Source organism: Oncorhynchus mykiss, chromosome 12 (assembly GCF_013265735.2).
Source record: "Oncorhynchus mykiss isolate Arlee chromosome 12, USDA_OmykA_1.1, whole genome shotgun sequence".
NCBI lineage: Eukaryota > Metazoa > Chordata > Actinopteri > Salmoniformes > Salmonidae > Oncorhynchus > Oncorhynchus mykiss.
The window spans coordinates 58,511,560-58,527,093 of NC_048576.1; the positions used below are offsets into that span (position 1 = coordinate 58,511,560).

The window sequence follows — 15,534 nt, forward strand, 5'->3', positions numbered from 1 at the left end:
AGGCAAAAGGTCGCAAAGTTCAAGGGGGCCGAATACTTTCGCAAGGCACTGTATGATCTCTAATTGCAAACAAAGGTTTTTATACCAAATATTAAGTTCTGCTTTTCTGATGTATCAAATACTTATGTCATGCAATAAAATGCAAATTAATTACTTAATCATACAATGTGATTATCTGGATTTTTGTTTTAGATTCTGTCTCTCACAGTTGAAGTGTACCTATGATAAAAAATTACAGACCTCTACATGCTTTGTAAGTGGGAAAACCTGCAAAATCGGCAGTGTATCAAATACTTGTTCTCCCCACTGTATATACTGTATTCTATACTATCATTTTAGCTTCAGCTTATGCCGCTCTGACATTGTTCATCCATATTTATATATTCTTATTCCATTCCTTACGTAGATTTGTGAGTTAGGTATTTGTTGTGGAATTGTTAGATATTGCTGCACTGTCAGAACTAGAAGCACAAGCATTTCCTTACACTCGCAATAACATCTGCTAACCATATACAGTTGAAGTCGGAAGTTTACATACACTTAGGTTACAGTCATTAAAACTTGTTTTTCAACCACTCCACAAGTTTCTTTTTAACAAACTAGTTTTGGCAAGTCAGTTAGGACATATACTTTGTGCATGACACAAGTAATTTTTCCAACAATTGTTTACAGACAGATTATTTCACTTATAATTCACTGTATCACAATTCCAGAGGGTCAGAAGTTGACATACACTAAATTGACTGTGCCTTTAAACAGCTTGGAAAATTCCAGTTGATGATGTCATGGCTTTAGAAGCTTCTGATAGGCTAATTGACATCATTTGAGTCAATTGGAGGTGTACCTTTGGATGTATTTCAAGGCCTACCTTCAAACTCAGTGCATCTTTGCTTTGACATCATGGGAAAATCAAAAGAAATCAGCCAAGACCTCAGAAAAGAAATTGTAGACCTCCACTAGTCTGATTCATCCTTGGGAGCGATTTCCAAACGCCTGAAGGTACCACGTTCATCTGTACAAACAATAGCACGCAAGTATAAACACCATGGGACCACGCAGCCGTCATACCACTCAGGAAGGAGATGCGTTCTGTCTCCTAGAGATGAACGTTCTTTGGTGCAAAAAGTGCAAATCAATCCTAGAACAACAGCAATGGACCTTGTGAAGATGCTGGAGGAGACAGGTACAAAAGTATCTATATCCACAGTAAAACGAGTCCTATATCGAAAAAACCTGAAAGGAACACTAAACCAGGAAGAAGCCGCCACTGCTCCAAAACCGCCATAAAAAGGCCAGTATGCAACTGCACATGGGGACAAATGTCCTCTCCTCTGATGAAACAAAAATAGAACTGTTAGGCCATAATGACCATCGTTATGTTTGGAGGGAAAAGGGGGAGGCTTGCAAGCCGAAGAACACCATCCCAACTGTGAAGCACAGGGGTGGCAGCATCATGTTGTGGGGGTGCTTTGCTGCAAGAGGGACTGGTGCACTTCACAAAATAATTGGCATCATGAGGACCTTACAGATAATTGTACATGTGGGGTACAGTGGTGTTTAACATGATTTTTAAATGACTATTTGTGTGTTTAAGCACATTTTTACTCCAACTTATTTAGGCTTGCCATAAGTGGTTTACTACTTGAGTCAAGACAATTTAGCGTTTGATTTAATTTATTTGTAAACATTTCTAAAACCATAATTTCAGTTTGACATGAAGTATTGTGTGTCGTTAAACAATCTCAATTCAATCCCTTTTAAATTCAAGCTGTAACAACAAAATGTGGATAAAGTCAAAGGGAATACTCTCTGAAGGATCTGTATCTACTTGACTACAGGCTCCCTTAAAACTCTGGATGTCATCAGACAAGCATTGTCTGGATATCTTACAAGTGTAGAGGGACCTGGAAATTTAAACCATAATTATCCCACCCTCTACAGGTGACTTAACTTGATTGCATCACCTGTAAATGTCATCAATGTCAAATAATTTGCATACAGGGGAGGGGACAGGATATCTGGACAAAATGCAGACAGATGAGACAATTTACGACCAGCACAATCAGAATGTGGATAAGTCCAAGGACGCATGTTTGCCCAGATATAAACAGGGCTCTTGCGTAACTGTTTCAGATACCAGTGTACGCCTGTCCACGCCAGAAATGGAAGCACTACTGTAAGTCGCTTTAGATAAAACACCTGCCAAATAGCTATTATACATTAGGATCTCAACTCTAAAAGTCTTAGCCGTTGGGTGTTTGTCACATCATAATGCCACAGATCTCAAGTTTTGAAGGAGCGTGCAATTGGCATGCTGACTGCAAGGATGTCCACCAGATAATGTTATTAACTTCTCTACCATAAGCCACCTCCAACTTCATTTTAGAGAATTTCAACTGGCCTCACTACCCCAGACTACGTGTAACCGTACCAGCCCAGGACCTCCACGTCCAGCTTCTTCACCTGCGGGATCTTCTAAGACCAGCCACAAGGACAACTGATGAAACTGTGGGTTTGCACAACTGAAGATTTCTGCACAAACGGTCAGAAACAATCGCAGGGAAGCTCATCTGGGTGCTCTTCGTTCTCACCAGGGTCTTGACCGGACTGCAGTTCGGTGTCGTAACTGACTTCAGTGGGCAAATGTTTACCATCAATGGCCACAAGCACATTGGAAAAGTGTGCTCTTCATGGATGAATCCGTTTCAACTCTACTGGGCAGATGGCTGTGCGGATGAGCGGTTTGCTCATGTCAACATTGTGGGGTTATGGCAAAAGCTACGGACAACGAACACAATTGCATTATCAATAGCAATTTGAAAGCACAGGGATACCGTGACGAGATCCTGAGGCCCATTGTCGTGCCGTTCATCCGCTGCCATCACCTCATGTTCCGCAAGGATCTGCACACAATTCCTAGAAGCTGAAATTGTCCCAGTTCTTCTATGGCCTGCATACTCGCCAGACGTCACCCATTAAGCATGTTTAGGATGCTCTGAATCGATGTGTACCAGTGTGTTCCAGTTTCCGCCAATACCCAGCAACTTCGCACAGCCACTGAAGAAAAGTGGGACAACGCTCCACAATCAACTCTATACAAAAGATGTTGCGCTGCATGAGGCAAATGGTGGTCACACTAGATACTGACTGGTTTTCTGATCCACGTTTATTTTTGTGATAAACAGGAATCAAAGTCCCACGAAAAATCTGCAGATTATTTATTACTTACAGAAACATGGAACAAAACAAAGCAAAAAATGTGATTTCTGTTCGTGTACATGGATTCGTTAATGTGAATAGTCACCAACCTTAAACTGCGAGTGAGAAGTTTGTTTGTGTGATTTTATGGTATAGACAAGTGGTCTGAGACACTTCTAGCATTTGCTACCTTTGAAAACAGTAAACTGGTTCGATGAGACAACTTAACAAAATACAGACAAGCAAATGAACATTTGCAGTTCGTGTGACATCTTCTTTCATGCCCCCCCCTCCCTCCCTCCCGCTCTCTCTCTCTCGCTCAAAAGAACAGTCCTCTCATCCTCCGGCCGATGCCCTGTCTGTCGTACAAGACGTTGAACTTGTTGATGAACTGGTTCATGCTGTTGCAGGTCTTGGTGATGGTATCTAGGTAAGCCATGAGGCCCACGTCATTGCATTGCTGAGGATAGAAGGAAGGAGATTCATATGCTTTCACAGTACTGTGCCAATCCAACCCATGTAAGCTTAAATGAGTAAACACCCTTGAGTGATTTAATGTTGGAATTCAGCAAAATATGTATGTTCATTATCCTTCCAACTAGGCAGACTACCACATAACTGAGGCCAAGTGCCTAAGTGGGGACAACTTACATCGTAGAAGTCGGTCTTGAATTTGATGGTGCTGAGAACAGGCAGTCTATGGCACAAAGCATTGGCTTCTCTGAGGATCTCGTGGTTAAATGGCACCTCTCCTGGGTCGTACCAAATCAGAAGGGGAGAGTGTGTAACAAAAGAGAGCATGAGGGAAGAAATAAACACATAAGAAAGTTGTTTGTATATACAGTGCATTCGGAAAGTATTCAGAGTCCTTGATATCCCCCACATTTTATTACACTAGCCTTATTCTAATACGGATTAAATAAAACATTTATCAAGCTACACCCAATATCCCATAATAACAACGCAAATTTGAAGAAAAATAATATATATATTATCACATTTACATAAGTATTCAGACTCTCTACTCTGTAATTTGTTTAAGCACTTTTGGCAGCGATTACAGCCTTGAGTCTTCTTGGTATCATGCTACAAGCTTGGTACACCTGTATTTGGAGAGTTTCTCCCATTCTTCTCTGCAGATCCTCTCAAGCTCTGTCAGGTTGGATGGGGAGCGTCGCTGCACAGCTATTTTCAGGTCTCTCCAGAGATGTTCGATCAGGTTCAAGTCCGGGCTTTGGCTGGGCCACACAAGGACATTCAGAGACTTGTCCCGAAGCCACTGCTGCATTGTCTTGGCTGTATGCTTAGGGTCATTGTCTTGTTGGAAGGTGAACCTTCACCCCAGTCTGGGGTCCTTAGTGCTCTGAGGCAGGTTTTCATCAAGGATCTCTGTACTTTCCTCCGTTCATCTATGCCTCAATACTGACTAGTCTCCTAGTCCCTGCCACTGAAAAACATCAACACAGGATGATGGTGCCACCACCATGCTTCACCGTAGGGATGGTGCCAGGTTTCCTCCAGACGTGACGGTTGACATTCATGCCGAAGAGTTCAATCTTGGTTTCATCAGACCAGAGAATCTTGTTTCTCATCATCTGAGATGGTAAACTCCAAGCGGGCTGTCATGTGCCTTTTACTGAGGAGTGGCTTCCGTATGGCCACTACCATAAAGACCTGATTGGTGGAGTACTGCAGAGATGGGAGAACCTTCCAGAAGGACAACCATTTCAACAGAGGAACTCTGGGACTCTGTCAGAGTGACAATCGACTTCTTGGTCACCTCCCTGACCAAGGCCCTTCTCCCCTGATGGCTCAGTTTGGCTGGGCGTCCAACTCTAGGATGATCTTGGTGGTTCCAAACTTCTTCCATTTAATAATGATGGAGGCCAATGTGTTCTTGGGGAGCTCCAATGCTGCAGACATTTTTTAGTACCGTTTCCCCAGATCTGTGTCTCAACACAATCCTGTCTTATGTAAATATGGTCTTTTTTTCTATTTAATACGTTTGCTAAAAATTCTAAACCTGTTTTCGCTTTGTCCTTATGGGGTATTCTGTGTCGATTGCTGAGGATGTTTTGTTAGAATAAGGCTGTAGGCATCACAATGTGGAAAAGGGTCAAGGGGTCTGAATTAGAGGTCGACCGATTAATCTGAAAGTTTTCATAACAATCGGAAATCGGTATTTTTTGGGCGCCGATGTGCCGAATTTTTATTTTTATATACCTTTATTTAATCTTTATTTAAATAGGTAAGTCAGTTAATTAAGAACACATTCTTATTTTCAATGACGGCCTAGGAACGGTGAGTTAACTGCCTTGTTCAGGGACAGAAAGACAGATTTTTACCTTGTCAGCTCGGTGGATCCAATCTTGCAACCTTAAAGTTAACGAGTCCAAAGCAATAACGACCTGCCTCTCTCATTGCGCTCCACAAGGAGCCTGCCTGTTACGCGAATGCAGTAAGCCAAGGTAAGTTGCTAGCTAGCATTAAACTTATCTTATAAAAAACAATCAATCATAATCACTAGTTAACTACACATGGTTGATGATATTACTAGATATTATCTAGCGTGTCCTGCGTTGCATATAATCTGACTGAGCATACAAGTATCTGACTGAGCGGTGGTAGGCAGAAGCAGGCGCGTAAACATTCATTCAAACAGCACTTTCGTGCGTTTTGCCAGCAGCTCTTTGCTGTGCTTCAAGCATTGCGCTGTTTATGACTATGACTTCAACTCCCGAGATGAAGTTGGTGTAACCGAAGTGAAATGGCTAGCTAGTTAGCGCACGCTAATTGCGTTTCAAACGTCACTCGCTCTGAGCCTTCTAGTAGTTGTTCCCCTTGCTCTGCAAGGGTAACGCTGCTTTAGGGGGGCTGTTGTCGTTGTGTTCCTGGTTCGAGCCCAAGGGAGGAGCGAGGAGAGGGACGGAAGCTATACTGTTACACTGGCAATACTAAAGTGCCTATAAGAACATCCAATAGTCAAAGGTTAATGAAATACAAATGATAGAGGAAAATAGTCCTATAATTCCTACAACCTGAAACTTCTTACATGGGAATATTGAAGACTCATGTTAAAAGGAACCACCATCTTTCATATGTTCTCATGTTCTGAGCAAGGAACTTAAACGTTAGCTTTCTTACAAAGCACATATTGCACTTTTACTTTCTTCTCCAACACTTTGTTTTTGCATTATTTAAAACAAATTGAACATGTTTCATTATGGATTTTATTGATGTATTATATTAAGCTAAAATAGGTGTTCATTCAAGTATTGTTGTAATTGTCATTATTACAAATAAATAAATATAAAAATAAAAATTAATCGGCCAATTAATCGGTATCGACTTATTTTGGTCTTCCAATAATCGGTAAGTGCGTTGAAAAAACATAATCGGTCGACCTCTAGTCTGAATAGTTTCCCGAAGGCACTGTAGATTGTTGAGAGATCAAGGGCTGGAAATGACTCCAAGGTAATAAAAGCATATTGCTTCCCGACTCACTTGAACAGTCATTCTTTCGGCCTTTTCATCACACAGACAGCGGTTCTCTCACCTGCTTCCACAGCTTTGACGTATTCCAGGATGACTTTCACCCTGCTGTGGAGCATCTTAATTGCACTGTGTTGGGCTATGAGATGTTCTGCCACTGAACAGAAGAGACACAACAGGGAGAGTGGTTGAGAGTGCATTTGTAAACCTTTGGCTGTATCAGACGTACCAGGCAGATCATTTGCTGCGGAGGCGTTTTAAAATGGTGGGCCTTGTAAAATTGGGGGTATAGGCAGCCGTTACTATAGTTACCTGTTGAATTCTCCCCTGTGCCAGTGGCTGTCATGCGAGCCACGTGGTCCACTCCGATTCGCTCCGCCTCTTCTGTGGCCAGAGTGTACCCCAGCTCAGCAAACAACATGGTTGCCTGCGATTTGGCAATAGGGGACAGCCAAGCTTACAACTCAGCCACTCATACTAATCACAGTGATGTGTGTGGTAGGAGAGCTTGAGTTACCTCTCCGTTGATGATGTCGATGACAGACTCGTACACGTTGACAGGGAGCTGGGAGAGACAGGACATATGTTAGAATTACCATATGTACTGTATAGCCAAGGAACGGTCTTGCATAAAAAGCAAGTAACGTTCATTTAAAGATGGAATCCGTATCAGGGGAACCAGTTGGACTGTCCGCCCCAGCACCATCCTTATTGGTTTTGTGGACAGTGGTAAAAAAGACAGTACATATTCTGCTGTTCTATGCAATGTTTTGCGAGGGGGGGAAAAAAACAGCATTTGTTGTTTGGAAAAACGTTTTTGTTGTTGTAATATCCCAAAATGGAAAGTTTCACAATTAAGGATTCCACCTTTAAGAATGTTTCCTACATGAGAGTCTAAGCCAGTGGCGGTGGGGTTTCTAATAAGCTATATGGAATTGTTTTAAGAAAATCATACCAAGGATCATTTTACTATTTGATTTTGAATTAAGACCCCTTGAAGTATCGATATTTTGATGAAAATGTGTATTTGGCCTTCCTGCTGTTAGCCCAGACAGACGCATTGAATAACAGAACTACAACCGATATTTAGATTTTTCGGGGGGGGGGTACCCATCCTATTTCTGGGAGATAATACTTGTATTTAACCCCTTATTGTCGTCACCATATACTTCCATAAATGTTTTCAACCGTTACCGGGGGGACCTTTAGACGAGGGTCATAGAGCAAAATGAAGAACATTGTGTTCCTGAGAGTGCTCTTTCATAGAGGGTCATAACAGTTTATAGGCCAAACCGTTAGGAAGCTACATATTTTGTGAGAAGACAGATTTTCGGGATGTCTCATGGTCTGAAACGCCGCTCTAGCTCCATCACCTCATGTTACATTGGTGGACGCGGTGGATTGAGACACATCCAATGCAAAAACTATATCCAGTGGGGTTTTGGGGGTGAAGAGTCAAGGGAGTGCAATTGAGTTTCTCCCGTGGCCTCTATTGGTTGACCTAGCTAGCTATAACTAGGCTACTCATGATGTATTGCTTATATGTATTTTTAGCTTTTGAAGCGCTTTGAAAAAAAATGTGTTATGAAAAAAGCACTAAAGAAGATTCATTTATTATTATTATAATATAAACAATTTCCAAATGAGAAACTCACATCTGTGTGTTTGGTCATTGGGTTGAGCTTGAGGAACAGAGGACTCTCAATGATCTCACACACCTGGAGAAGAGAGAAGAAAAGCCAATAAGAAAACAGCATCCTGTTGGCCAAACAACCTCAACTGACATTTCAAATCACAACAATCCACTGACGAATTAGTGTAAAAGTAAATTTTAGCATGACTCTAATTACTCCCCCACGGAACATGCCCCGCCTCAGGGAAAATGAAACGTAGTCCCCTTTGCTCTGCCTACCTGCTTGTGAATGTGGATGTCTGATTGGTCACAAGGACCGCCTGTGGTATACCAGCCCAGGAATTCCATGTCCTTGAAAACCTGTTTGACTGAGAGGCAGGTGAAAGAGGTCAGGTGCCATTATGAATCAAGCAGAACAGGAGTGCTGATCTAGGATCAGGTCCCCTACTAAAGTAAATCGTATTAATTGTGATTTAAAAAGGCAAAACCAAATCGTAGACCAGAACTCCTAATGAGGTTTAGTTCCACTTTGTCACACCGAGGGCTTCAGGCACAAGCCTACGATGACATGTTTAGCTTCAGAGATGGAGGGGAAACCGTGACACAGCACAACATACATCCCTTTTCATATTGCACTTTCCTCACCATCAGTAATTAATGCCATCTGACCTTTTCTTTGTAAGGTAGGTTAGTGAAATAAACACGCATGTGTGTGATGAGACTCACATTGCTCCTCCTTGGTGTAGTAGTACTCCTTGTCAATGTGTGCTCGGTCATCTACCAACTGATGAAGCAGCTCAAAGGAGTTCATCACCTCAATGTTTCTACCCTCCTGCTTCCCGATTAGGGCGCCAATCACTGGGTGATAAAGGAAAGGATCAAATGCAACATAAAACAGCCGATTGGAACCGACACACATACAGGCTATAGCAAAGCCCATTGAAACTGTCATTAACTGGAACCCAGGGCTGTGACGGCCATGGAATTTTGTATGACAGTAATTGGCCAGCCAAATGACCGCAGTCTTTAATATAACTGTTCGAATAGGAACAGCTTTTTTTGACACATTTTCTCCTTTCCACCTGACTGCATATGCTGCCATAGAAATAGAATGAATAGAACGGGCATCCCATTCAAGTCAATGCTGGCATAATGGGTGGACTGGCGGCCATTGCGAGGGTATCCATAGGAGCGAAGCAAGAACTAAAATATGTGCTGTGATTTGTTGATTCAACTCAACTGATGTTACAAAAAATACATTCCATGGCACGAGGCACCACATGATCATTTGAATGAACATTCTACATAGAAAATCACTGCATCACAATACCAGGCAGCCGTTGTGAGTGTACCTATGAGTTTACCAGTCTAATTGGTTCCAAGCCCGTTCTTGTCATTATATTTATGTATGCTACATTGATGAGGGTATTGCATAAGCAACCAAAGCCTAGTTCGCTTGTTTCAGCAAATACGTTTCATCACGTTATTAAGAGTCAAGAAACAGTCGAAACTAACCTAAACGCAAAAATGCCTGGTTATCCCATCTTCAGTCATCTGTTTGTTCCACACAAAAAAATAAGGGGTATTTAGAGATATTTTATTCCATAAGCATCATATAACCCTCGGTTATATGGTAATTGTGGCAGCCCTACTGTAACCATACCCATGTAAGATGCCCTTCCCACTGCTGTGTTTGTTCTCTTGCAGTTTCTTAACTATACTGAACAAAAATATCAAATGCAAAATGTGGGGTCACGTGTTTCATGAGCTGGAATAAGAGCTCAGAAATCTTCCATACGCAAACAATGCGTACATCCCTGGTGAGCATTTCTCCTTCACCAAGATAGTCCATCCATCTGACAGGTGTGGCATATCAAGAAGCTGATTAAACAGCATGATCATTACACAGATGCACCTTGTGCTGGGGACAATAAAAGGCCACTCTAAAATATACAGTTGTGTCACATCACAATGCAGCAGATGTCCCAAATTTTGAGGGAGCGTGCAATTGGCATGCTGACTGCAGGAATGTCCATCAGAGCTGTTGCCAGAGAAGTTAATTTCTCTACCCCAAGTTGTTTTAGAGAATTTGGCAGTACGTCCAACCAGCATCGTGTAACCGGGCAAGCCAAGCACCTCCACATCCGGATAACCAACTTCAGTGGGCAAATGCCCACTGTAGAAAAGGCCCATGGAGTTGGTGGAATAATCCTTTAATTCATTGCCATTTACTCAGCTGGGCCAGGGGCGCTTTAATTAGGTCAGGTGGAAATGTCCGACAGATCTCAACTCCATAAAAGGAGGAAATTGCCATCGCCTGATCTCGCTGCTTTCTCTTCCTTAACTCCATCTGATCCAGAAGTTCTGTGCGTCCATGAATCCACGTAAGTCCACCGACTATGTTACCTTTCATCTGAATTATCTGTGGCGATCGGGAGAGTGGGCCATCCAGTTACTGTTAATAGTTACTACTGCGGAGCGCGGCTTGGAGCGCAGCTTCAAACATATTGTGTAATGTGAATTGTCAATGATCACGGCCCTACGGATCCTCATAGGCCAATTATGCAATCAATATGGTTCATGTGTATTGAAATTAATTATATGTACACATGAAGACAATTGAAAGAGTGAAATGAGAAACGTCATTGTTGCTAACTGATTGACTTTGATAATGGGGATTATAGATTGTATAACCATTCACTGTTTGTATTCTTTCATAATTTATGATAGTTACGAGCCTAAATGACTCACGGATGATTACTATTGACTTCTTAATGAACTGGACTGTTGAATTCCCTAAATTATGTTAATAATGAATGATATGGTTTGATCTTTGATTATGAATTTGGTTTGATACATGTTATTTGTATCCTTTGTGATGCAGCACAGACTACTCAGTAAATATACCACTTTATGGTTAAAGGAATTCCTGCCTCAGTCTCATCCATTCCTCTGTCACCTGACACGTGACCACATGTTCACCTTCACTGTCAGTCATCCTACCTGTCCAGCTACCCACACAGATTCCACTAATCTTTCACCCACCGATGGCCACTGGCACCCTGGAGAAGTGTGCCAGTAGTCACCCATTTCAACTGTACCGTGCAGATGGCAAAAAACCCTAGACCACCTTTACTCCACACACAGATGCATATAAAGCTCTCCATAGCCCTCCATTTGTCAAATCTGACCATAATTCTACCCTCCTGATTCGTGCTAACAAGTAAAAACGAAAGCAGGAAGTACCAGTAACTCGCTCAATACGGAAGTGGTCAGATGACGCAGATGCTACACTACAGGACTGTTTTGCTAGCAGACTGGAATATGTTCCGGGATTCATCAAATGGCATTGAGGAGTATACCACCTCAGTCGTTGGCTTCATCAATAAATGCATTGACGACGTCGTCCCCACAGTGACCGTTGGTACATTTCCCAACCAGAAGATATGGATTACAGGCCACATCCGCACTGAGCTAAAGGGAAGAGCTGCCGCTTTCAAGGATCGGGACACTAATCAGGACGCTTATAAGAAAACCCGCTATGCTCTCAGATGAACCATCAAACAGGTAAAGCGTCAATACAGGATTAAGATAGAATCCTACTAGACCGGCTCTGACGCTCCTCGGATGTGGCAGGGCTTGCAAACTATTAGACTACAAAGAGAAACCCAGCCGCGAGCTGCTCAGTGACACGAGCCTACCAAACGAGCTAAATGCCTTTTTATTTCATGCTCCCTTAGAGGCAAGCAACACTGAAGCATGCATGAGAGCACCAGCTGTTCCGGATGACTGTGTGATCATTCTCTCTGTAGCCGGAGTGCGGAAGACCTTTAAACAGGTCAACATTCAAAGCCGTGGGGATAGACGGGTTACCAGGATGTATAGCCAAAGCATGTGCGGACCAACTGGCCAGTGTCTTCACTGACATTTTCAACCTCTCCCTGACAGTCTGTAATACCTATATTTCAAACAGACCACCATAGTCCATGTGTCCAAGAAAGCGAAGGTAACCTGCCTAAATGATTACCGCCCTGTAGAACTCATGTCGGTCGGTAGCCATGAAGGGCTTTGAAAGGCTGGTCATGGCTCACATCAACACCATCAACCCAGAAACCCTAGACCAACTCCAATTCGCATACAGCCCCAACAGATCCACAGATGATGCAATCTCAATCCACACACTGCCCTTTCACACCTGGACAAAAGGAACACCTATGTGAGAATGCTGTTCATTGACTGCAGCTCAGCGTTCAACACCATAGTACTCTCGAAACTCATCACTAAGCTAAGGATCCTGGGACTAAACACCTCTCTGCAACTGGATCCTGGACTTCCTGACAGGCTGCCCCTAGGTGGTAACGGTAGCCAGCAGCACATCTGCCACGCTGATCTTCAACACTGGGGCGACTGCGTGGCCAAGCTATTTCCAACACCATGATTAAGTTTGCTGACACCAACAGTGCTAGGCCTGATCACCGACAACGATGAGACAGCCTATATGGAGGAGGTCAGAGACCTGGCAGTGTGGTGCCAGGACAACAACTTCTCCCTCAATGTGAGCAAGACAAAGGAGCTGATTGTGGACTACAGGAAAAGGAGGGCCGAACAGGCCCACATTAACATCAACGGGGCTGAAGTGGAGCAGGAGGAGAGTTTCAAGTTCCTTGGTGTCCACATCACCAACAAACTATCATGGTCCAAACACACCAAGACAGTTGTGAAAAGGGCAGGACAACACCTTTTCCGCTCCAGGAGAGAGAAAAGATTTGGCATTGGTCCCCAAATCCTCAAAGAGTTCCACAGCTGCACCATCGAGAGCATCCTGACCAGTTGCATCACTGCCTGGTATGGCAACTGCTCGACATCTGACTATAAGACACTACAGAGGGTACTGCGTACGACCCAGTACATCACTAGGGCCAAGCTTCTTGACATCCAGGACCTATATACACTCGGCGGTGTCAGAGGAAGGCCCAAAAAAATTGTTAGACTCCAGTCACTCATACTCTTCTCCCAGCTACCGGTACCGGACCGCCAAATCTAGGACCAAAAGGCTCTTTAACAGCTTCTTCCCCCAAGCCATAAGACTGCTGAACAATTAATAGAATGGCTACCCGGACTATTTACATTGACCCCCCGCGCTTTGTTTTTACACTGTTGCTACTCGCTGTTTGTTATCTATGCATAGTCACTTTACAAATTACCTTGACTAACCTGTACCCCCACACATTGACTCAGTAGCACCTGTATATAGCCTCGTTATTGTTATGTAATTTTCTTCCATGTTACTTTTTACTTTAGTTGATTTAGTAAATATTTTCTTAACTATTTCTTGAACTGCATTGTTGGTTAACAGCTTGTAAGTAAGCATTTCATGGTAATACTGTTGTATTCGGCGCATGTGACAAATACAAATGTATTTGATATGACAGTGAAAAAAATTGCATTTTATCGATGGCAATTTGAATGCACCAAGACACCGTGATGAGATCCGGAGGCTCATTGTCATGCCATTCATTCATCCTCCGCCACCACCTCATGTTTCGCAAGGATCTGTTACACTATTCCTGGAAGCTGAAAATGTCCCAGGTCTTCCATGGCATACTCCCCAGGCATGTCAACCATTGAGCATGTTTGGGATGCTCTGGATTGACATGTACGACAGTGTATTACAGTTCCCTCCAATATCCAGCAACTTTGAAGAGCAGTGAAACAAAATTACGCAGACCACAATCAACAGCCTGATTAACTTTATGTGAAGGATAGTGTCGCGCTGCATGAGGCAAATGGTTGTCACACCAAATACTGACTGGTTTTCTGATCCACGCCCCTACTTTATTTTTAGGAATCTGTGACCAACAGATGCATATCTGTATTCTCAGTCATGTGAAATCCATAGATTAGGGCCTAATTAATTCATTTAAATGGACAGATTTTATATGAACTGTTACTCAGTAAAAATCTTTTCAATTATGGCAAGTTCTGTTTAAATTTTTCTTCAGTGTATTTTAATTATTGTCTTAACTTTTTACAAAGTATTTAAACTTTAAGACATTTACAGAGCAATATACTGAACCAATTTCAATCTCACCCCCATCCCCTTGTCCATTACTCCATGCCAAATGCAAGACAGTATAGAATTATTGGTATACTTGAAAACTGATCAGCACACATACCCTGCATGGGCCGCCCCTCCTGGGAGCGGATACGAATCCAGTGGTCTGAGATGTTGAGGATGACTAGAGGATGCAAGGCAACAGAGACACTGCCGGTGACCCCAGACGCCATAACACTGGAGCTGGCTGTGGGACAGACAGAAAGAGAGGGTGGGTTTCCTTTACTTTTGGCCATCGCAGCCAAACATGGCCTCAGCACGACCACCTGCTTTCGAGCAAACAAAGCATCTGTGTTCTTGTATTGAATATTGTTTTCTTTAGATGAATGTTACAATGTCAGTGTGTCGTTGAATTGAGCAGGATTTCAACAGACATGTACCACTTGGTAATATACAGGAAAGGTACAGTGAGGACATTGATTCTACTCAGCAGAGCTTCAGTTTATCAACAATGCTATTCCAATTGACATGTTAAAAGATGTGATCATGAAGTTAACTAATCTCCATTGCTATAGTTAACCATTAGCTCGGTGTGGGGGACCAATTACGTTGCGGTAATTAAGCTAGCTAAGAAAGCAAAATATTTAGCTAATTAGCTAGCAATAGACAAGCTAACGTTAGTTGTTTAAACTGCCGATGCTTAGCTAGCTAACTACAACAGACGGACCAATCAATGTGTGACAGTTGAGGTCAACTATTAACTAGCTAGTTAGCTAACAATGCAATCGTTTTGAAATTGCATAGATAATTAAGGCTTGGAATTCCCTGAAACCTCACGAAACGATATCGCAATATGATTTTTTATTTATTTTACCTTTAATTAACTAGTCAAGTCAGTTAAGAACACATTCTTATTTACAATGACGGACTAGGATCAGTGGGTTAACTGCCTGTTCAGGTGCAGAACGACAGATTTGTACCTTGTCAGCTCGGGGATTCAAACCTGCAACCTTTTGGTTTCCAGTCCAACGCTCTAACCACGAGGCTACCTGCCGACACATGCATTTAGATTCTCACGATTCTATATTTATTGCAATTTGACGATCCAAACATATTGCTCACCATACATTGCTCTCTTGCAGAGAGACAAGAGAGC

General features: G+C 42.6%; 1 protein-coding gene across 1 annotated transcript; it reads right to left on the reverse strand.

Annotated features, from left to right (window-relative positions):
• Positions 1-1,665: 1,665 nt before the first annotated feature.
• LOC110539152 (COP9 signalosome complex subunit 6) lies at positions 1,666-14,624 on the reverse strand. The gene is made up of 9 exons (XM_021626113.2): positions 14,500-14,624; positions 9,050-9,181; positions 8,603-8,691; positions 8,346-8,408; positions 7,208-7,255; positions 7,003-7,117; positions 6,755-6,847; positions 3,850-3,950; positions 1,666-3,658 (listed from the first exon to the last, which is right to left on the reverse strand). Exons 1-9 carry the CDS (start codon positions 14,609-14,611, stop codon positions 3,518-3,520), a joined length of 894 nt encoding a protein of 297 aa, XP_021481788.1. The 5' UTR covers positions 14,612-14,624; the 3' UTR covers positions 1,666-3,517.
• Between the last annotated feature and the right edge of the window lie 910 nt (positions 14,625-15,534).

What these genes read in the sequence shown, in the direction of transcription:
- LOC110539152 (XM_021626113.2), bottom strand. Translation starts at nt 14,611, where the DNA reads ATGGCGTCTGGGGTCACCGGCAGTGTCTCTGTTGCCTTGCATCCTCTA. An exon ending in ACATCCACATTCACAAGCAG is followed by an intron (nt 8,409 to 8,602) that starts GTAGGCAGAGCA and finishes TCTCTTCTCCAG; the next exon opens with GTGTGTGAGATCATTGAGAG. An exon ending in CGTCAAAGCTGTGGAAGCAG is followed by an intron (nt 3,951 to 6,754) that starts GTGAGAGAACCG and finishes GGTACGACCCAG; the next exon opens with GAGAGGTGCCATTTAACCAC.